Source organism: Coturnix japonica, chromosome 2 (assembly GCF_001577835.2).
Source record: "Coturnix japonica isolate 7356 chromosome 2, Coturnix japonica 2.1, whole genome shotgun sequence".
In the NCBI taxonomy this organism is placed as follows: Eukaryota; Metazoa; Chordata; class Aves; order Galliformes; family Phasianidae; genus Coturnix; species Coturnix japonica.
The window spans coordinates 63,952,503-63,975,840 of record NC_029517.1 but is presented as its reverse complement, the minus strand read 5'-3'; the positions used below and the strand labels follow the sequence as shown (position 1 = coordinate 63,975,840).

Below are 23,338 nucleotides of genomic sequence, written 5' to 3'. Positions count from 1 at the left end.
GAGGACTGGTGGTAAAGAGGAATGCTTCAAACATAAATAAAGATGTGTAGCAGCAGCAAGGAAAATTTAGAAGTGACAGATATTCTCTCTCAAATTTGCCTCAATTGAGGCAAAGGAGCAGCTTTCACTAAATCACAAAAAACCTGTTTAAAATGCTGACTCAAAGCACTCTGTGAATACCTACACTTTGACCATATTATTTTATTACTCTTTTAAAACATTGTTATTTCTATATTATTAAATAAATGACTGTAGAAACACTTCAGTATTATTGTTACACATCAGCCTTGATTTAAAGAAATAATTTATTAGATAGGCCCTACCTTAGATAATGGACCACTGTTTATTAAAACAGCAAGGCAAAAACAGGACTAAGGGTAGATAATAATCCAGTAACAAGGGGGTCTTCATACATTTCCTTAAACAGATAGGTGGTATACGTTGCACCACAGGGATTACAACTTGAATACTGTGCTCAGTTTAGGGCCCTTCACTTCAAGGAGAATACCGAGTGTGTAGAAAAGAGCAATAAAGCTGGTGGATGAACAAGAAAACAAGGCTTACAAGGTATAACTGAAAGAACTGGGGTTTGGTTCGGAGAAAAGGAGGAGAAAGGGAGACCTTACAGCTCACTACAACTTCGGGAAAGGTAATTGCAGTGATGAGAGTTTCAGACTCTTTTCTCAGGTGACATATGATGGGATGTAAGCAAACAGCCTCAAGTTGCAGCAGGTTTAGATGGATGTTAAGAATTTCTTTACAGAGAAGGTGGTCAAACATTAGAATAGGTTGTCCAGGGAAATGGTGAAGTCCCTATTTAATAGAGTAATTAAAGATGTGTGGATGTAGCACAAGGTTTACTGATGAAACTTGGCAGGTAAGATTGGCTGGCATTGGTGATCTTCAAGGTTGTCTTCAAGGTAGATTACTATGAAAACAAATGCACCTGAGAGTGGTTTCTCACTCATTCCTCATTATTTTAGAATAATTCAGTGAAAGTAAGAAAACTACTACATTAATTATGAAAAAAGGTGGAAAAGCCCACAAAGAGAAGAATAATTTAATGTTCCATGCAGTACACCCATAAAGACAAGGGATGTACTTCTAATAGAGAAGGACCAACAAATGCTCTCTCTGGGAAACAGCAAGGGGAACCTCATTTGTCCAAAGGAATTTAAGAAGGCAATGAGGCTGATAGCCTAGCTGAAGTGATTCTACACCAATGCTTACAGCATGGGAAAGAAGCAGGAAAAGATGGAAACTGTGGTGCAACTACAGAACTGTGATCTGATAGCTATCACAAGAAGCATGAGATGAATAACAGCTGGAAGTGGGCTCAGAAAAGGCTAAGCATAGAGTGTTGGTAATCTCAGATATATATATACAGACTGGGAGAGCTCCTTGAGATTAGCTCTGCCAAGGACTGCATTAAAAGGGATTAAATTAAAAGAGGAAAAAATTTAGGTTAGATGTTAATTAGGAATTCTTCACTCAGAGGATAGTAAGGGAACAGGTTGCTCAGAGAAGCTGTGGGTGCCCCATCCCAGAAGATCTTTGAGGCTAGGTTGGGTAGGGCCCTGGGGAGTCTGATTTATTGGGTAGCAGCTCTGCCCACAGCAGGGGGCTGGGACTCTGTGGTGTTTAAAGTCCCTTCCAACCTATACCATTCTACGACTGGCTGATGAAAATTAAAGTCACAAGCTGAGTAAAGAGAAAACAATTGAAAGATATAATTGATCCCAATTCAAAACATGCAAAGACTTCCTATCAGCTCTTATTGGAGATTCCTTGGTGATTTTAGAATGAAGGGGGAAAAAAAAAAAAAAAAGGAAAATAACAAAACCAGCTCCAGCAGATGGCTGTAAATGAGTAGAACAGAGATAGGTGACTAACTAGTCTGAGAGGAATAAAAATAAAATGGGAACAGTGCCACAGCGTTATTTTTTTTTGTTGTTGAGCCACCTGGAGAGGTAGCAGGCTTATCAATGAATGCCAAAAATGAGTAGTGTCCATCTGCTCACCCTGATAAATAACCCTCACTAGAAAAAACAATATAAAAGAATACAATTCCCTCGGCTCTACTCACACGCTTTCAGCAGGCCTGTTGGCTTAAAATATTTATTTTCACATTAGAGATTTACAGCTACTTGCCCTGAACACAGTAATTCTTTAAGATAACCCTTGGAAGCACGTGGCAATTCAGTAGCTTTAAGAATTCATGACAACAGATAGCTCCAACAACTTCCTTCTAAATAAACAAAAGCTCTACAATCATTGCTGCCTTCAAATTGCCTTTAAAAAAGATATTGCTGGCCAACTAAATGAACTGATAACAACAGCTCTACACAGGAGGGGTAGTTAGAAGTTTAAAAAGTCTGTATTCCTTTTGAGATAAGTTGAAAGTACTTCCATTCACGGAGACATGAGGCATAAACTCAGTTTACCTCCTCTGCTGGCCACACTGAGCAGTTACACGTAAAATCCTCCAGCTGATACTAAATGTGAATTGAGAAAGTTGGTCAGAGCCAACAGAAGATACAAGGGGCACTACATGGGTCTGCCAGAGTATCACTACAAAAAGAAAGAAAGATGAAAACTAAAGCACAGCTGTTTGTTTCATGTGTCTGAAAGTAAAATGGCTTTTTATTAGCACTAACCTGTACCAATTGTCAGATTTTGGTTTTTATTAGAACTGAAACACAGAACGACCCAGGTTGGAAGGGACCTCAAGGATCATGAATCTCCAACCTCCCTGCCACAGGCAGGGCCACCAACCTCCATATTTAATACTAGTCCAGGCTGCCCTGGGCACCACCCAACCTAACCTTGAATACTTCCAGGGATAGAGCATCTACCAGAGCTCTGGGTAGCCTGTTCCAGCACCTTGCCACTCCCTCTGAGAGGAGCTTCCCCCAACATCCAACCTAAATCTTCCCTCCTTCAACTTAAATCCATTTCCCCTTGTCCTGCTATTATCTCCCCTTTCAAAGAGTTGACTCCTCTCCTCTCACACTAGGAGAGTGGTTAGGCCCTGGAACAGGCTGCCCAGGGAGGTTGTGGATGCCCCGTCCTTGGAGGTGTTCAAGACCAGGTTGGACGGGGCCCTGGGCAACCTGATCTAGTAAAGGTGTATGTTTGGTGGCCCTGCCAGGCAGGGAGGTTGGAACTACATGATCCTTGAGGTCCCTTCCAACCCGGGTCATTCTGTGATTCCTGTTTATAGGCTCCCTTTAGGTACTGAAAGGCTGCTATGAGGTCACCTTGCAGCCTTCTCCAGGCTGAACAAGCCCAGCTCCCTCAGCCTGTCTTTATAGGGGAGGTGCTCCAGCACTCTGATCATCTTCATGGCCCTCCTCTGGACATGCTGTCTCCTCCAACAGCTGTCTTTCTTATACTGGGGACTCCAGACAGGACGCAGTACTCCAAATGGAGCCTCACAAGAGCTGAGTAGAGGGGGACAACCACCTCCTTGTCCCTGCTGGCCATCCCTTTTCTGATGGAACACAGGATACCATGAGCTTGTAACAGAAATACAAATGCTTCAGGACTGATCTTCTGTTTCAGAACAATATATTTTTTTTTGCACATGACAAATACAGCCAAAAAAAAAAAACAAAACAACACACCAACTTTGCATTGACACCATCAATTCTATCAGATCAATAAAAGCAATTCAATCACAAACTTGTCCACATCTACATATTCACAACTATTTTTGAAACAAAGTTATCATATTAATATAATTTCCTTTCCACTAAGGCTTGTACACAAACAGTCCTAACCAAAAATTATTTAAAGATATACCACGTTCTCATTTTACCAAACACTAAATTGTTCACAATGTGAAAAGGAAAAAGCTACAGTCATATCACTGATCTGTACTGACCGACCACTGGGACCATTTAATATTGCACAGTGAGCTTGTTGAGACATCCCAGAGCAGAGCATCCTGCCTCTAGTGTGCATAACATCATTTACGTAAGATGACATTATAATTTCCTAAGCAGAAACATCCCTAAACTTTAGCTTCCAAGGAGATTCCACTATGCTAAAAAACTGCTGAGAAAGAAATAAAAGACAGCAAAGTTTCAGTATTTTATTTCACAAGTAGTTTGCAAAACTGCAGGAAAACTTCATGTAAATCTCTAATCTTAGTTTCACAATTTACTTTACTTCTTTAGTCTGCCTTGCATTCACATTTGATCAGAGTATAGTATAGCATTCAACTGATTTAAAAGACTTCCTCATAAGAGAGTGGACATCTGAAATGGGATAATTTTAGCCACACCAAAAGAACAAATTAAAAGCATTAATCCTTTGCAGATGCTGGCTCTGGTTCAGCTCCCACTCTAACATCCTCCTATAGCAGCAAAGAACTTTGTCAGTTCAACCATCATTTAACACTGTTCGTGCATCCACTCTAAGCATTTGTATCTATTTTAATTACTTAGCCCTAATACAGTGTGCTATGGTGAGTTATTTATTTATTTTACTTTTAGATATTTCTGCTAGACTTTCTGGCCAGCTTGGAAAATGAGGAAGCCTCCCCAAGCAAAGCAAATAAATGAGCAAAACAAACCAGATGCTCCTCATGTAGTGGTTCTTCATTCCTCTGTTGACCCAATCTTACCTTGGAGCACCCAGTTTTCCATGATGAAACGATAATAATGAGCAGAAAAATCACAGGACCAATTGCACCATATAGCAGCCATCACAGCTGGTACAAATCCCCCAGGACAAAGTTTGTTCATATCCAGGATTCCACATAGTTTAGGATCAACAGAGAACATTACCCTCTTTCCTCAAGAATCATCATGAACAGCTTTCTACAGAAAGAATACTTCACACCTCACTGTTAATGCTCTGGTTCCCTGTGAGTACATAAGCTAGACAGCCCAGCTCCAAATGCAAATCACTATTTATAAACATCAGAACATGCTGGTTACACCATCAGAAGAAAGGCCTATTAGTAGCTATTAGTAGGAAATACCACCATGGCTTTCTGCAAACGTATTTGCATCCAGTGACAAGATCATGATTAAATATTGTAAGTGATGCTCTACACAGGTATGGTTTGACAGCTGCAAATCATGCACAGTGGTGCATTTTAAGAGAATAACACATCATTTCATAAGGTAAATATATTACCTAATATATGCTTTGCAGACCACTGTCTTTTCTAAATCAAATTTTGAATATATCTAATAACAGAACAAGGTCACTTTAGTCCAAATTCTGGCTTGCCAAAGTCAGAAATTCATGCATAGCCAAAGCGTGTCTCCAAAAGGCAGCCTGTTTAGTTGCAACAGTGTATGCTTGTGTCTACGCATGTGTTTCTGTACACATCCAAATGGGGAACAATGACTTGAAAATACATTATTTTTTGTCAAATCACTTCAGATTATGTTTATTTTCTTTTCCACCTCTGTAAGATGTGAAAGACAATGGAATACAACTCATCCTCAGTACCTTAGAGTAAGCTTTTCTTAGCCAAACAGCAAAACCAACAAAACTCTTTCCTTTGTGTCTGGAAGCAAAGGCTGTTTGTAGATTCACTGATAAGGAGTAAATTCATCCCAATACCTCTGCTTCAGCTGATGCACTAATAGGGACTCACTCTTCTATTAAGACTTTTTCTCTCAACTAGCCCATGCAACTTCCTGTCCTTTTAGGATCTGGGCACCCCCTGAGAAATCTGACCAATGATGACTGGAACAAGAAGGACTAACAGTAGATGTTCAAATACCATCTTGCAACCTTCAATTCCTTTCTAAATCTACACTTAAGAACTATAATTTGCAAGAATAACTTTGAACTTAAGAGTGTCTGCAAAAAGTGGCTGCAAAACAACGTAACAGCATCAGTGAATGTACTATTCTGGTTCTCAAAAGCAAGAAATTTATCCTCCCCGATAAGGGAGGATAATAACGAGCCACTACCCTGGGAGCAGATTACACATGCATATTATTTATTCACTTCTTTAAAGATAGTTCATAAAGTATCCCCACTGTTTCCACTGGACAGCAACACATTTAACTGGGAGCAGATAGTTTATCATCCAGAAATGTGAAACAAGCAACTGTCTAATTTCAGCTGCCCAGGGAGGTTGTGGATGCCCCGTCCTTGGAGGTGTTCAAGACCAGGTTGGACGGGGCCCTGGGCAACGTGATCTAGTAAATGTGGAAGTTTGGTTGCCCTGCCAGGCAGGGGGGTTGGAACTACATAATCCTTGAGGCCCCAACCCAGGCCATTCTGTGATTCTGTGAAACAGAGACTACTAGAGACTCTGTGGAGTCAATCCAGACATGCACAAGGTGTTTGCATAGCACATAGACTGCACATTTTTCTGGGCAGAGAGGTAAGTCAGTCCCCACTTTCCAAAGGTCCTCTTTTTTGAAAGTCCTGGGAGGTTCAAGAGCAATGATGAAAAGTGTTGGAAATGTTAGACTATATGAAATCAGTAGACATCATAGCTAAATAAGTACAAAACTAATATAATTAAACACAATAAGTCAAATACTAAACTCTAGTCAGCAGATAACCACTCTCTAATTACAGTCTTGCAGCTGTTATCAAACAGCAGGTTTGTGGTTGTTTTTTGTTTTTAAACGGAGCCTGAAACTCAAAGTTCTTCCAATGCGTACAATAATATCTTGGTTATTATCATATGCTGTTACAAGATACACAACATGTAAGATTGAAACCTCCTTTTTAGGTATGTACAACAGAAGAGATCTTAGCTAGGTCCCTTCTCAAACTGAAATGCAGAACTAGCAATGAAAGCTCAGCTATCAGCAGCTAGAGACAAAAAATAACCTCTTAGAACACCTGCTCCATTCCTCTGCCAGGTCTGGATCACTCCTAAAGCATACACAGATATTTTTGTAATACATACACCCCAAAATCACTGTAGATCATGTACATTCACTCATCAGAGTGGCCTGAGCACATGTTGTGCTCTTTTAAGAGTAACATCCACCTCAGAAATAGGATATGTTTTGTGCTATGTTACCATCAGTATGGAAAAACCTTCTTCCTGGTAAAGCAGTATAAAACCCATATAAAAACACATATATATACTGTATCCAATCACAGCATCTTCTTTGTATACTATTTAATGTTGCTTCAGTAGTTCTTCAATGCTTCTATGAAAAAAAAAATAAAAAAAAATTAAGCTTTTAATATCTTCTGACTGACATAAACCTCATTTTTAGGGTAGTTTTCACAGACATTTACAAAACATTTGAGAATCCCCATTTCTTGGGCTAAGAACTGGCTGCAAACTACAGAAAGTGTATCCAAATCTTAGTGATGGATTCAAGGCCACACAGCTGCTAAACTGAGAAAGAATAGAAGCTAACATTCCACTTCCTACTTTGCTATTTATGCCTGCTCTTCCTACTTACACAACTAACGCTTAAGAAAAGCCTGAGCTTTCATAAACTCTTAGTATTGTGAGGCTGAATGATTTACAGTCTATCTGCCAATATTTGCAAAGCAAACATTGAACAGATCCACATGGAATCTCTGTGTTCAGTGTAAATACACACAGTTGGTCCTTAGACCCATTCTTGCGCTGCACAGTTTCTTCACTTCATGAAGCACCTCAGCTTAAAGCATAGGGACAGCTCACCTAATAAGGTGTGATGTAACACAATGTTATGATAGAAATCTTGTTGATTATAAAAGACATAATGTTTAAAATGCTTAGATGAGACATTTGGTTACTCTGAACTATGACCGAGCAATGCCTTATCTTACAAATGTGATGCAAACCTGGCTTAATTCAACATGTTCCCCCCGGTTGATCTGGAAACTCATGTAGAATGTAAAGGTACCTCCCAAGATTAAGCCATGCCACTTTACAATGTTTAAACAAATAGAAAGCATTACTAGGGATACTCTCTATATGATCTATCATGTAAATATGTGTTATTGTATAATAAAAATAATAATATAAACATTTGACATCAAAAATCCTTGGCATTTATGCATACACTTCCTACTTACTCTATAATACTTCAGAAGTGTGCTAGCTTCCATGAATTCTCAAATTATAACTCATTCAGACTCATAACTGCATCCATTTTACTCTCTGGCAAACTAAATCTACAGAAATAAAACGCCTTGCTTTTAAATGAACATCCAGCCACCATTAGGAAAACCAGTTGTCAGTATTTCAACACTTGCCTTTGTCACAGATACATAAGCGTGTTTGTTTATATGATCACCATTGCAGTAGGTAAGGCACTAAAAAGCCAACACACCAGCATTTCCCACGCTCGCTGCTAATTAAATCACACACATACAGGTTCAATCCAAGGATGATCAAAGCCAAAGAAAAAAAAAATGCCCATTGAATTCAACATTCTGTGGATCAGTTCCAGGCAACTAGCTGCTACTGTGTTCTCTTCCTTCTTTATCTAAAGCACTCCAACAGCAGGAGAGTGAAGAGGACTCCATGAGTCTACAGATTTTGTATCTTCTCTTGGATCTGAATTCTAAGTGAATTATTTGACAGCTGACTACACAATTAAAGACTTTTTTTTCATTAAGCTGCTTTAGAGGATAGCCCCAGTTTTGAAGGCAAATGGACTACTATTACTGCATGAATAGCTGCCAAAGATTTCAACTATTTCTCTAGCAGACAAGTTTACCTTCATTATGAAGGTATTTATGTAGCACATTGTTCACTGTTGCAGCAATATATGGTAGAATATGAACATGGGAAGTATCAACCCAACATACTTGAAACACAGCACTGAATTTAAAAGGCTTCCTAAAATTAACAGATATATCCAGAGTCAAAGAAAGTAAATGAATATTCAGATCAAGTAATTGTCCATTAGATGTCAAATGCAATGCCACAACTGCTAGTATACAGTGACAATAATGAAAAGGTGGTAGTTGTAAATACCCTTATTTACAGGTTATTTACAGGAAAAAGTCACCCGTATGGAAGCCTTCAGTCTGCTAGGAACCACTGAGGCAATCTCCACCTAGGAGCAATCTCCAAGAGATGCTTCCTTAGTGGTGGTCAGCCCTTAAATGAGGTCTAGAGGAGGTGGAGTCAAGCTTCACCCCCTCCGGGAGCACAGCTGAATTACTCTCACCTGTGCTCTCAGATGGCCATGCTACGCTCCTGTGGATTAACCCAGCAGCAACTCAGCACCACACAGCCATTCTCCCACATTCAAGTGTTATGGGGGAATTAACTGGAAACAAAAGAGAATTTGCGTGTTGAGATAAATACCCACTGCCAAAACAGGAAAATAAAAGCAGAAATTCAATGATAACTACACACATAGCTGCAATGCAGTAAACTGCCATTAACTGGCTAACACACAGCACCAATACAAAGCCCATCAGTAATGTGAGGTCACACTCCCACTGACCTCAAGCACAACCCAACTGATGCTCAACAAACCCCAAGCAGTAACCAGCCAACTGACCCCAGTATTACAATCTTCCTGTGTGGGGTCCCATGGTACAGAATATCTCTTGGCCTGATTGAGGCACCTGTCCTACCTCCAGGCTGCCCCACACCATCATGGCAGGGCCCGCTCCACACACATTAGTCAGCAACAACCAAACAGCAGGATGCTATCAGCGCTGCCTCAGCTGAAACCCATTACAGATTAAGATATGAGTAAAAAAATGCTTCCTAGAAGTTCACCCAGACATTAATATTGCTCCTGAAAAAAAAAAAAAAAAAAATCAACCCATATTTGAGAGCATTTGTTCTGCTTTAAAACATTGCTGCTGGCTCACTGTCAAAAGCCCATTACCACTGATACATGTAAAGGAGTCCTATGACTTGTACTGAGAAGTAAATCCCACTTACTCTGACACTTTTTCTTTGCATAATGCAAAAGCCTTTGCCCTTTTGGCATAACTCCCCATTTCTGAAGCCCTTTTCTGTTGAGTGATTGAATCAGAAAATAAAGATAGGATTGGTTATTTTCCCATTGAAGTGCAAGTGTCTTCTGCAGAAGACCCCTGATTTCACATGGAAAATTTAACACAAAGTCTGAGGCTGAAAGTGCTGATAGGTAATAAAATTACAGTATCTGTTCAGAAACACTGTGCCATGATTTACATCCCATCTCAAATCACATGGGCTGTAGATATGAATAAGATGGGAAAAAAATACAAATATGAAAAAAGCAACTAGCCTATAGAATGCTATACAGAAAGGTGGGGGGAGCAAGCTGAAGCAACCTACTACATAAATATCCAAGTGCTAGTCAATCCTTCCAACAAAACACTGTCCATACACAAACAGCACTATTCACAAAGATGACAAAGGGCTCTGTCAGCAGGCCTCACACAGCCACAGTATTTGTCTGAGGACAACTGGTCCCACAGAAATACAAATTTCAGAGGGGAAAATAAAGAAAAACCACATCAGACTGAAGTGCTGAGCATTCTCAGTTTTATTCCCTCATCCTGTTCTTCCTAGCAAATGTATTTACTCAATATATTACTTTAACTACTCTGCTGTTATTTCCTTGATCCCAGCAGTAAAATACATGTGGATGAACAATTATTTCTTCAAAATCCCACAAGAATTTATCGCGTCTCTGTGCTGCCTCATCAGTCTTCCAACACGTTGCTGGCCTGCAATATGAAAGACTTACTTCACTCTTTTAAAAAACAAGTGTATTCAAGACAACTCACATGAATTAACTGCCTAGCCAACCTTTATTAACAAGCTTTACAATTTTACTTTGTTTATTCTACACTACAAATGCACGGGCATTACCAAAAGACAAAACAGAATTTGAAAATACTGTGCTTTTACTGTGGAATACTTTCTGTATCAGCAGCTGAAGAAGCATTAGATTTAAAGCCTAAGGGTAAAAAGTGTAGTCCTTTACATTAAAATTACCTTAATTACAACAAGCGATTCTGAGTTATAGGCAGTGATGCTAAGAAATATTCATTAGAAATTTTAAAATATAATTAAATTTAAAATTCTTCCTACTCAAATATCAGTCAAGTTTTAAAATGGATTTGCTTAATCCCGTTCTTATTTCCTGATACAACTGTGCTCTGGTTATGTTAAAGTTTACAGCTAGGATTGATATAGTCAATTATACTTCATAGTTATTTAGGCATACCTATCTTCTAGCACTACAATTGATTGTGTTAAAACACTACTGACTTCACAGTGCTCAAAAAAGGTACTACCTCCTCTGACTTGTTAAAGGAGAACTAAGTATTCTGCAGCAAGCTAAGCAAGGAGATTCTCAATTTAAATGCTGGTTTAAATTAAAGAATCACATCATTACAGGAGTTGGATCTATAGAGATCACTGAGTCCACCTCCCTGCTAAAGCAAATTCCTTACAGCAGGTCATACGGGTAGGCATCTTGAATATCTCCAAATAAGGGGATTCCACAACCTCTCTAGACAGCCTGTTCCAGTGCTTCATCACTGACAGAAGTTCTTCCTTGTGTTAGTATGGAACTTCCTGTGTTCTAGTTTTCTACTTGCTGCCTCTCATTCTACTGCCGTTAGCCCACCCCCATTAACTTGACTCCCATGCTTTAGATTCTTATAAACAGTTATAAGAACCCCTCTCAGTCCTCTCTTCTCCAGGCTGAAGAGTTCCAGGTCTCTCACTCAGCCTTTCCTCGTAAGGAAGATGCTCCAGGCTCCTCATCATCCCTGCAGTCCTCCAGCTTGACTTCCTTCTAGGAGATCCCTGTCTTTCTTAAATTGAGAAGCCTTCTCTGCAGGGCTCCTTTCCAGCAGGTCAGCCCCTAACCTGTACTGATGCATGTAGCTACTCCTACCCTGGTGCAAGACTATACACTTGCTTGTGTAAGAAAAGAAAGTGTGACAGAAAGAACATGACTAGGATTACTAACTTCTTAGTCACTAAGCTAGAAAAGAGAATATATTGGGTCCATGGCATGCTGCATTCTAGCACAATGGGCTCTCAAGCAGCTTTGTGTTTTATTATCTTTAATGTTATCAGGTAACAAATACTCTAAGTCTATAAACATAAGCAAGCCTTAAGCCAGATAAAGCACAGTACAGAGAATAAAAAACCTTTGCCTGAAAGGTCTCAAGAAGGCCATATATTTTGATTATGTCAGAGATCCCTTCTGTGATATCAGATACTTGAAAATAACAGCCTCTAAAGCAAGTCTGAGTGAAAACTAAACGCAGAGCTCAGTATACATATCTCAAACTATGGCACATGGAAGTATTCCCCATTTGACTCGACAGAAAACAGAAGTAACATAATACCCCTCATCTTGCATTATCGACCCAAGATGTATGCACTGAATGGATGGACACAGCTACTCAAGTCAGGAAGAAATACAAAACATGGAAGAACAAAATATTTACTAGTAATAAAGAACAAGGTGTTATTTTATGTTGCAGACACATATGACAAAAGAATCTCAAGTTAACGCCACATCCATTACATACTAAGAGAATTCAAACACAGTCATTGTCTCAGATGTCCCGCCCATCATGAATATTAACTAAGGAGGAGGGACCTGTCCCGTCACATCCCGTGGTAGGCGATGTATCGATGTAGTGTATTAGGCGGTAGGCGGGGTCACGGGATGTGACGGGACAGGGCGGGATTAGCCCCGCCCACTTTCTAGCAGGTTCTATACCAAAAGTTATATAAGGGTCTGTTTGTTTTAATAAAATGCCTTTTGCCACGCACTCCCTTGTTGTGTTGGCATCTGGTCCAGCCGCGGATACCCGGGCACGAACAGGACGCACGGCACCGTGTAACAGATGAGTAAATATTTATTGTTGCAATTCAAAATGGACAAGTACTAAAAACTTGTTATCGCTTAAAAATTCTGGCAATGTAAGTGTCAAGGACAGATTGAGAATGACAAATGCATTTGTAATTGCTTACCAGGAACTAGAGGTATTTTCTCAGCCCCAGCTTCATTTGCCTGTTAGCTTCGGTGTACTGTACCTTCCCTTTGGAGACAGGCTGAAAGGCAAAATTCAGCACAGTCAGTCCAAATATGAGAACTTGAATAAAAAAAGTGTGAAGACACATAGAAAATACTGACAATTATCCTATAAACACATCAGAAGCATGAGATATTTGTAAGCATGGCTTTAATTATTATGGCCAGAGCTCCAGGGACAAAAACTGATGCTAACAAACGATGAAATACCAAAGATGTCATAATGAGGCAAAATTAAGATATACCTTAAACTTCACAGTAACTCCAGCATGCTAATACAGGTATACTATTTTCCTCATTTAAGTGAAAACACTGCCTCATAGTCCCCTTTCCATTCTGGACATACACAAGATTTGTTTCATTTTTATATTTAAGTTTGTTTCTTTTCCAGATCAAAATTCCAAGCTAATAGTGCAAGATGTCACATAGACACAAAGCAATACATAAAACAGAAATGTCTTACATACAGAAAATAACTTTCCCCTCCTTTCACCACTGCCAGAAAACTGACCAACTTGCTTACAATCCACTTAACCCTTACTGCCTTACAGAATAAAGGATTAAATATGATAAAACTGTTTTGTTTAAGCCTTCTTTCATAAGAACTCAAAATAGCAGTGTCTTCCACACTTCACATTTGCAATGTATTTCTTCTGCAAATGCATCCTTTTGAAAAACTATATAAGATTCTTAGCTTTTATTTTACCTCAGGTAGAAAATACTCTTACATCAGCTCAACTCTAACTGATAGTAAGGAGACGCTTCTAGCCTTTCTGGTATTTGTAATGTGTGGAAAGTGCAGTAATGACAGCAGCAAGATCCCAGGCTGCAGCAAGTGATGACCTGCTCAAATGCAAAAGCCATGGATGAAGAAATAAAGGAAAGAAGCTTCTCACCTTCAGAAGGCCTCAGGTATACAAAGAGCTCCAGGTAAGATACCCTCACCTCCACTGTCAACCTTTAAATGAGGTCTGAGAAGGGGTGGATCCTGGCTCCACCCCTTCCAGTCACTCAGGTGTACTGCTTGCATCTGAGCCCCCCTCAGTTGGCCCTGTCAGGTGCTCAAACACTGGTTCAAGCCATAACTTAGCATGCCACAATACTTCACTTTAGGAACAGCTTCCAGAAAATCTTCACTAAACAGTATTAAAAGGTTTAAGTCCTCTCTGAATAAATAAGAGCCCATGGCTTGAGTGGAGCTGGCCCTCTATTGCATGCAAGAGGGCCTAAGCCCACAACACAAGGAGCAGGGGATGAATGAGGACACATGCAAGCTGCTGGTTGCCTTTGGCTTCCAACACCTGGAATGCAGGACTGGGAAACCAGAAAGAAACACAAGACTGTGCTGTGCACGCATGAATCCCCAAATGGAAAAATGCAGATGGATAGCACGTCCTTCACCTCCACAGTGGTAAAGCTAACCAGATAAACATTCATACAACAAAAAAAAGGTCAAAAGAACAAATTTTGCATTAGCAAGACATCCTAGATACGATCATGATCAACAAAAAAGGCTGACGGCGCTGTTTGTAACCAACTTGTCAAGAAAACCACCAGTCAACAAAAAGACACATAGACGGCTACACAGAGATTAGTAGTTAAGAAGTAAAGAATTTCTTCCTAATATCTAGTCTAAATCTACCCTCTTCTAGTTTAAAGTTATTTCCTTTCATCCTGTCTCTACATGCCCTTTCAAAAAGTCCCTCCCCAGCTTTACTCTAGGCTCCCTTTAGGTACAGGAAGGCCGTTTTGAGTCTCCTCAGAGTCTTTTCTTCTCCAAGCTGAACAGCCTCAGCTCTCTCAGCCTGTCCTTGTAGGGGAGATGCTCCAGCCCTTTGATCATCTTTGTGACCCTCCTCTGGACCCACTCCAATATCTCAATGTCCTTCTTGTACTGAATGCAGTACTCCAAGTGGGGACTCACAAGAGCAGAGTAAAAGGGCAGAATCACCTCCCTCAGCCTGCTGGTCACCATCTGCAGGATGTAACCCTGGATACAGTTCACTGCCTGGGCTGCAAGCACAATACGATGCCAGTGTAAACCATGAGGAAGGAAAGGAATTACACAAAGTTACTCTAAGGGGAGTAACTGAAATAGCAGGATGAACCTGGTTAAGAAGGTGGCTTAGGCTGAGCAGCAGAGAGCATTACTTACCAGCAAGACGTGATCTGGAGTATTTTTCATACAGAGAGGGAAGTTATTATAAACTAGATGGGATGAAACACTGGAAAGCACAGCAGAGAAAACTCTTCAGAGTTGATGAGGTCATGGACAAGAACACTTCATAAATCCTGTCCTTCCCTCTTCCCATGATTAGCCTTCTTGGTAAGATCTCACTACATCACATGATCTCAGAGTGGAAATACATTCATTCCCAGTTGAGTTCTTGGTTGGAAAATACCTTCAATTTCATCAGCATTCAGGTTAGAAGTGTCGCTCATATTTGCTAGAACTACTACACACTCAGTTATCTGAGTATTATTAGAAATTTTAACCCCCTATTGCTTATTATTACTTTGGCCTAGTGCTATAACACAAAATTATCCTTCTAATTCCAGACTCTTAAAACACTTTTCATACATGAATGTCAAAGTACTTTACAGATACATCCACTATAAAACATCCTCTTTTTACATCCTTGTTTTAATTATTATTACCGTTCTCATGGTCTTCAAACACCTTGCACGTCAGTTCAGAAGGAAATAATTTAGGAACGTAGATGAATATGAAACACGGAAGTTTTAAGAAGCAGAGATATTCAATGCCTTCTTTAGATAGATACTACCTAGATTTTGCTCACAACAGGGAATGGCTGGATCATATAATTCATTACGACTCCGACAATCAAAGATTTCCCTTGGTTTATAGTCCTTATCGTAAAGGATCTAAAATAACCCAGATTGGATCTCACTGTGCATGACACTGTCCGTCAGCAACTAACAGCTGGAAAGAAGAGAAAGAAGGAGCACCATAGCAGCAGGGAAAAGTGAGAAAGTTTTCACAGACTGGAAAATAATAATTAAGAGATGGTAATATCGCAGCAATCAATTATCATTCTGACCCCAAAAGGAAAATAATCAACATGAGCAGCAGCATAGCAGGAAAGCACATGTTCTCTTCAAGTGTTGAGTGCCATGTCATAAAGCTGAAATAGTGCACCATAAGGAACAATTTGGCAACGTACAACATAACATCCAGCATGTACTGGAGAATATAACAGCTGTTTCCTTTCACAGCAGTCCAACATCTCTTCAGGTACGTCATCCAAATTCCTTTCTTTTTTTTTCCCCCCTCCTTTTGAGCAGCTACACATTTAAAATACTACTAACATACTAGTAACTATTCCAGATACCCATATTACTGGATTATTCTCAAATTGAGGAAATGTCCACAAGTTGTACCAGAGGAGATTTAGATTAGACATAAGGAAAAACCTTTTCTCTCAGAGAGTGGTCAGGCACTGGAATAGCTGCCCAGGGAGGTGGTGCAGTCGCCATGCCTGGCAGTGTTCAAGATGCGTCTGGATGAGGAGCTACAAGGTATGGTTTAGTGGCTTGTGGTAGCAACGGTAATGGGAAGATGGTTGGACTGGATGAACTTGTAGGTCTCTGCTCTAAAGTGGTTCTTCCTTTCTGAAGTCAAATAAAGGTTACAACATGAAGGGGAGACAAGAGAAGACTCTCTTTTCTTTGGTGTGTTTCCTTTACATTTGATAGTACACTATTGCTTATTTTAAACGTAAATTTTAAACATTATTATGCTTATTTTATCATATAACCATTATATAACATTATTATGCTTATTTTAAACATGATAAGACAGGGCAAGTTTAGGTTGGATACTAGGAAGAACTTCGTTATAGAAAGGGTAGTTAGGTACTGGAATAGGCTCCCCAGGGAGGTGGTTGAATCTCCATCCTCGGATGTGTTTAAGAGCCATTTGGATGTGGTGCTCAGGGATATGATTTAGTGTAGGGTTGTTAGAGTTAGGGTACTATGGTTAGGCTGTGGTTGGACTTGATGATCTTCAAGGTCTTTTCCAACCTGGGTAATTCTATGATAAAAAGTTTTTATACTTCTTAAAAAAAATGGTCATAAAATAAATAAATAAACAAATAAAGAATCTCAATCACTGTCAAGGACATTCAGAAACAGGATTAACACCCTAAGCCATTTCTAAATCACCTATAATTACCTTACAAATATTAAACCAAGTGCTCTTGCAACCAAAATTTACCTAATACCTTTTGCTTTCTTCCTAATTACACTCCCACATCTTCCATAGCTGATGGCTGTACTATCAATATTCTACTTAATGAAAATAATAAAGCTTACTCTAAGATTAGATAGAGCCATTGCCACGCTCACCTACAGAATACCTTCATATAATTTCTCTGAACTCTCAAAGCTAGGTTTCGTTTTGCACATGACATCTTTTAAGCTGCCTGAAACCCATGACCAAAACAAAGGATAGGGTTGCTGAAATCTATGGATTAAAACTGTTCTGCTTTAACACATATTAAGCACCCCAACTGCTGAAAACTACAAGGATGGGGGAGCACTGGTAATACATGTAGATTCTACTATTGGCATGGCAGACTGGGCTAGCAACATAGCTTGGGCTACAAGGATTCAGTCCTCCACCCAGCGTTCTTCAGGTTCTTTAAATACAGGGTTTTTTGAACCATGCATTCAGCAAAGTTTTCTGTTTGTGTTTCCAGAAGGCCAAAAGCTGGCGTAAAAGACACTGTAAAAGGAAGGCCTTGACAACATGACGCTCATTGTGATGTCTCCATTGCTTCTATTTTCCTAAAAAAAATAATAAAATAAAATAAAAAAGCATTTCCTGTATCATTTCTAGTTTGGATTTGGACAAAAAGAAAACCCAAGAAATCTGGAATGTGTGGAAAATGTCAGTTTCCAGAAGCCTAAAAGGGCTTCTCTAATATAAAGACCACATGAGCATTCATGCAAAATATTTGAGACACATCAGTGATATTAATTATACTAGGAACTACTTTAGTTTCTTTATTATGAAATAATTGCATCACATGTACAACTGACACAAATAAAATACCCATGCATACATATACAATGAGTTTAATTAGCAGCAATTGAAATACTTTTAGAATTTAGAATTGAAATACACACTTAGAATAAATATAAACATATCCTATTTACAAAATGTGCCATGAAGTAAGAATATAAAGAATTCATATTATAATATTGTCAACACAGGTAGGGCAACATATATGTTAAGTTACAAGGCCAAATTTCTTCTGTAGTGGCAAAACTTTCATCAGAAGGGGATGCTATGTGTTCCCAGCAGGAACAGTACCAGGATGCCTCAGGCATAGAAAACATTAGAGGTGATTATGTAGAATTTGAGTCTCAGCCTTGCTGCAGAGAATAAAATCCAAATAAACAGGCAGAGCCTATTTAAAACTGTTCAGGTACCTGTTGTTCTCTGGGACTGTGTAATACCAAGGCAGTGTGTATATAGGCTGCTGCCTGGGGACTGCCCTCTCCAAGGCCTGTTCTAACACACGTGGGCCTGTGCATTAAATTAACAATAGCAGCACTATGGCCATTTCTCACAGCTGTAGAGGAAGTTAGGAATATGATAATGGGGGTTTCCTCTTGCAAATATAAGTGCTGAGGCAGGAAAGAACTTGTTAATATCCCTCAGAAGTTCTCACTTCTTAATTCAAACAGCATCTGAGCTGAGTAAAACAAGTATGGTTCTAATAACAGAATTCAACTCCAAATGGGGTGTTGAAGGGAAGAACGATTCACAGAGCACAGAATAACAGAAGGGCTGATGCTGGCAGGACCCTGTGGTCCATCTGACCCAATCCCAGCTGCAGCAGGGTGCCCAGAGCAGGGGAATCGGGCTCCTTACTCAGGCAGCTTCCAAGGAGGAGATTAACAGCCTCTGGGCAGCCTGTGCAAGTGCTCGTCAGCACAAAACACAGAAGTGCTGCCTGGTGCTCACAGCACCGGGCAGCAGCAGGCAAAGCCCATGGTGCATTCAGCCTCTATGACTGAAAACGTGCTTAGAAAATACAGATCAACGACCCAACGTTATTCACCTGCTGCTTACTTCCAGGCCCGACCCCAACCCCAACCTTACACCGTTCAACTTCGCACAGCATTCACCCCTCTCCCTCCGCGTTATTTACACTCAACGCCTGCTTCCTCCACGCACCTTTAAGGCCTCAAACTCACACAACAACGCAAAAGCCGCACGTACAACCGAGATCCACGCTGCACCAGCACAAAAACACCCCACCGCCCAACTCGGGGCCGCCTCACCGGGCCTAGGCCGTCGGCATCTTCCCCACCCAGCAGCATAGGCCAGCCCTAAGGCTCAAGGCTTAACTCCTCGCAGGCCAGACCGCCACTCACCGCGTCGTGTCGCCGGGCGCCGCGCATTGAAGGCCGGGTTCAGGAGGCGGCTCCGGGCGCCGCGGGCGGGGAAAAGGGCCCGGGCGGGAGGAGCCGCTTTGAGCCGGCAACATGGCAGCGTCCAGCCGGGCCCAGGTGCTGCGGCTGTACCGTGCTCTGCTGAGAGAGAGCCAGCGATTCAGCGGCTACAATTACAGGTGCTGCTCCTCGTGGAGGTCGGGAAGGGGGAATAACGGGGAGTCTCGGGGTGAGGAGGGTTCAGGACGTTTTCTCTTCGCTCCCTGTGCACGTTTGTAGCTGGAGGACATGGGTGGCTCGGGGCACCTTGCGAAGGGGCAAGCGAAGGGCTGAAGCTGACTGCAGGGAGCTGCTCTGTCGGCTGTCTGAATGCTGCGGGCTGAGCCTGTGCTGGAGGAGTTCCTGGCTCACACGATGCAGTTTGGGTGCAGTGTGAGGGAGCAGGGCTGCATATGGTGCCGTGTAGCATGGCTGCTTGACTGACTGTCTGCTCTGGACAGTGCTTTTAGTAAAGGGCAGCCGGCTGCTGCAGGCACAGGCCTAGCTGTGTGCGGGTCCCTGCTGCCTTGCCCCCTGGCAAGGCTGCTTACCACTCTGTGGTACCACGGAGGCACGTGAGATACCTTCGCTGTGAATCATCTCCAGGCCTGCAAGAACTGCTGAGCTGGAAACAGAAGGTTTTGAACTGGCATAACCACAGCAAGTTCTGTGACCCTTAAGGAATATGTGTTATTTCCTGTGTCAGAGTGCCCTGACAGGAAGCCTGAAGTGCTGGAACTCCTAAGCCCTTATTGCTAACTCCTCAAGTTCCCCTCTTTCTGCCTTAGCTCTCCTACTATTGAGCCTTCTTCCTGCCCCAAGTGCTTAGTATTATGTTGAGCAGCAAGGATGTCTGAATGCAACAGGGATGGCATGAGGCTGTGAGTGGTGGTGCGCAGCTCCTAATCTGAATTACATTATTTCCAGCTGGGGTTATCAGTGCAGAAGTTGTGGATTTAAGGAACTATTAGGTTCTCTCCTCTTCTGTAAGCTATACCCAGAGCTTAGGTTCTCCCTACAGAGAGATATGTGTCTGAGGGGTCTAAACCATGTGGATGTTTTGGCTTATGGTTAAAAACTGGCCATCATACAGCATCAGGTGGACTAGTGAGTGTTTTTATGCTAACAAATTTTGCAGCTTGGAAATCAGAAGGTACATGTTTACCTTGGGTATTAGCTATTTCTTGGTGCTGTGTTGGGGTGCATGCTTTCACTTTCCTTAAGAAAAGATCTCAGTTTTATATATAGACCTTTCCTTAGATACTATAAAACCAGTGAACGTGTAAAATCATAGAATATCCTGAGTTGGAAGGAACCTACAAGCATTATTCAGTCCTGCTTCTCATAGGACCACCTGAAATTCAAACCCTGTGTTTGAGAGCATTGTCCAAATGCTCCTTGAGCTCTGGCAGCTTGGGTCTGTGCCCACTGCCCTCTGGTGCAGACCCTGTCCCTGACCCCCAGCTGCCCCTCCCCTGGCACAACTCCATGCTGTTCCCTCGGGCCCCATTGCTGTCACACAGAGCAGAGCTCAATGCTACCCCTCTGCTCCCTGTGAGGAGCTGCTGTCACCATGAGGCCTCAGCTCCTCTGCTGTGGGCTGATCAAACCCAGGGATCCCAGCTGCTCCACCTACATCTTGCCCTGTGGACTCTTATCCACCTTTGTAGCCCTCCTTTGGATGCTCTTTTAATAGTTAAGGGAGAGCCCAGTCTGGGAGCTGCAGCCCAGGGCTGAGTACTGGGTAGGCAGAGAGAGCCCAGGGACAGTTGGGACAAGTGCCTGCTTCTCGCCCAGGTGCTTTTGCTTAGAGGTCATTTACTACTTTATACCAAAAGTATGCCTCTCTAAGAGAGTTTATGAACACCAAATGCAATAGCAGTTTCTAGCAAGAAGCAGTAGGCAGCTGTTACACCTAGAGATCTGCCACGAACACAACAGCCATCCTGCATTGCTGTTTCTTTACACTCCATGCACCGCTAACATGGGCACCGTGTGAGCTGCTTCCCTGCCCTGATAAGCAGTTCTCCTGCGTCCTTGTGGCTGCTGTAATGTGATATTAAATTTCTTCCAGGGCATGGCAGTGACTTTGTATACAACTAGTTTGTTGTGAAGAAATAAGATAAATCATAGTGATTCATGTTTGCAGCTGCAGAAATTCAGAATGCTGTTGCAAGCAGTGCATAAGTGTGCATCTGAAGGATGGTCCGCTGGTCGTTGTCTCCATGTTTGCTTTCTGTGCTTTTTCTCTTAAGTGTATGGGTAGATTGTGATGTAAAATTGAGTATTTTTGCTCTGTAAGCATTCTAGTAATTCATGTAATACATTTTATTCTGCCGCCCAGCAGAACTTTTAGTGCTGTAACTGTGAAGAACAGCGTTAAAACCTTTAAAAAACAGAGGTCACCGCTGACTGTCTGAGAGTAACAGCACACAGGGTTGTCTCTGGAGTCCTGCACTAAGTGTTAAGGAGACTTCTGCAGCCCAGGTGTGCTGCCAGATTTTAACATCAGGGGAGAACTTAGCAGACAGTAAGTAATTTCATGTCTGCCATTCTGCTCTATCAACCTTACAGACAATCTGAAGAAAGGAACTTGATTTGTACTCCTGGAAAATCAATATATGAAGAGGAAAGGTGTCAAGTTTTCAGTCAAGAAAGGTAGTTCGTAATGAGGGTATCCTTTTTTTGGTATGTTTGACAAAAAGGAGATCCTCTGATAGTTTGTAGTGTGATAGGTTACGATCTCAGGAGGAGGTGGCCTCTGCTATTTAAATGACAAATGAAATTCTATTTAGATTTGTTTTAAAATGCTTTTGTTCGGCATTAAATATATATATATACAACTCGTGAAATGTGTTTTTAGTGGGGATGCTAAGTCATGGCTTGAAGCAGTGACTGAGCACCTGGTGGGAAGGCAGGGCCAACCCAGGGGAGCTCAGGTATGAGCTAATCCTTCCCAGATCTCATTTAAGGGTTGGCAGTGGAAGTAAGGATTTTTTGCTAGAGATCCCTGTTTACCTGAGGCCTTCCAAAAGTAGTCGGATTCTTTCCTTTATTTCTGTGTCTAGAGCTTTTGCATTTGAGCAGGTCCCCACTTGCTGTGGCCTAGGACTTTGCTGCTCTGCTGTCATTGCTGCTGTTTCCATCATGTAACAGTGTTACAACTGTTAAAACAACTGATTGCAAATAAGGATCAATATGGTTGGATGGTTTGTTTGTTCCTATTTTGAATGAAAACACAGTAAGTAAGCACTCAGGGCTTTTACTATGTAGGGCAGAGCATGATCTTAAAATGCTTTTAGATATTAGAGCTGCACTTCTGAAACATGAGTTGGATTTCTGTGGTTTTGCAGTAGACTCCATATATAAATTAAATGTAAACAGTGTTTTTTTAATTTCTTTTAGTTAGTGACAGTGAGCTAATAAGCCCATAAATCCCATTGGATAGGAAAAAAATCTCTTGTTGTCAGCACTGTTGAGATTGGCATGGCCATCTAGGTGTTCTGTATCTAAAGGTCTAGTAACTCTTAGTGACCTACAGTAAGTGCGTGTGTGTATATGTGTGTGTGGGTATATATATGTATGTGTGTGTATACATATATATATACATATACATATATATATACATATACATGTATATATACATATGTATGTGTATATATACTTATACATATGTGTGTATACATGTATATATAAATACGTATATACATATACACACATGTATATATATGTAGACGTATTTATGTGTGTATGTATGTAGACAAATGTATGTAGGCGTATGTATGTATGTGTACGTAGGCGTGTATATGTGTATATGTATGTAGGCGTGCTACCTCATTTAAATTCTTACTCAGTTACCAAATGTGCTGATCAACTTAGGCTAAGGTGAGGAACCAGGACAAAGAAAAGTCAAAACA

General features: G+C 41.1%; 2 protein-coding genes across 7 annotated transcripts in view; one reads left to right on the top strand and one right to left on the bottom strand.

The window, feature by feature from the left end:
• FARS2 (phenylalanyl-tRNA synthetase 2, mitochondrial) overlaps positions 1–19,472 on the bottom strand; it is a 210,384-nt gene extending 190,912 nt beyond the window's left edge. The window contains exons 1-3 of one of the 5 annotated variants that reach the window (XM_015854558.1): positions 19,365–19,472; positions 12,896–12,976; positions 9,114–9,215 (exon numbers count right to left, since the gene is read on the bottom strand). The gene's annotated coding sequence lies outside the window, so the exon portion shown is untranslated. Of the gene's footprint in view, positions 1–9,113; positions 9,216–12,895; positions 12,977–15,111; positions 16,224–19,164; positions 19,285–19,364 lie in introns of those variants that run through there. The other 4 variants (XM_015854557.2, XM_015854553.2, XM_015854554.2 and 1 more) reach the window with 4 other exon arrangements.
• The window catches only part of LYRM4 (LYR motif containing 4), a 76,039-nt gene continuing 72,046 nt past the window's right edge, over positions 19,346–23,338 (top strand). The window contains exon 1 of one of the 2 annotated variants that reach the window (XM_015854564.2): positions 19,346–19,561. In XM_015854564.2, the coding sequence (XP_015710050.1) occupies positions 19,476–19,561 (86 nt within the window). In that variant the 5' untranslated portion in view covers positions 19,346–19,475. Of the gene's footprint in view, positions 19,580–23,338 lie in introns of both variants that reach the window. The other variant, XM_032442489.1, reaches the window with a different exon arrangement.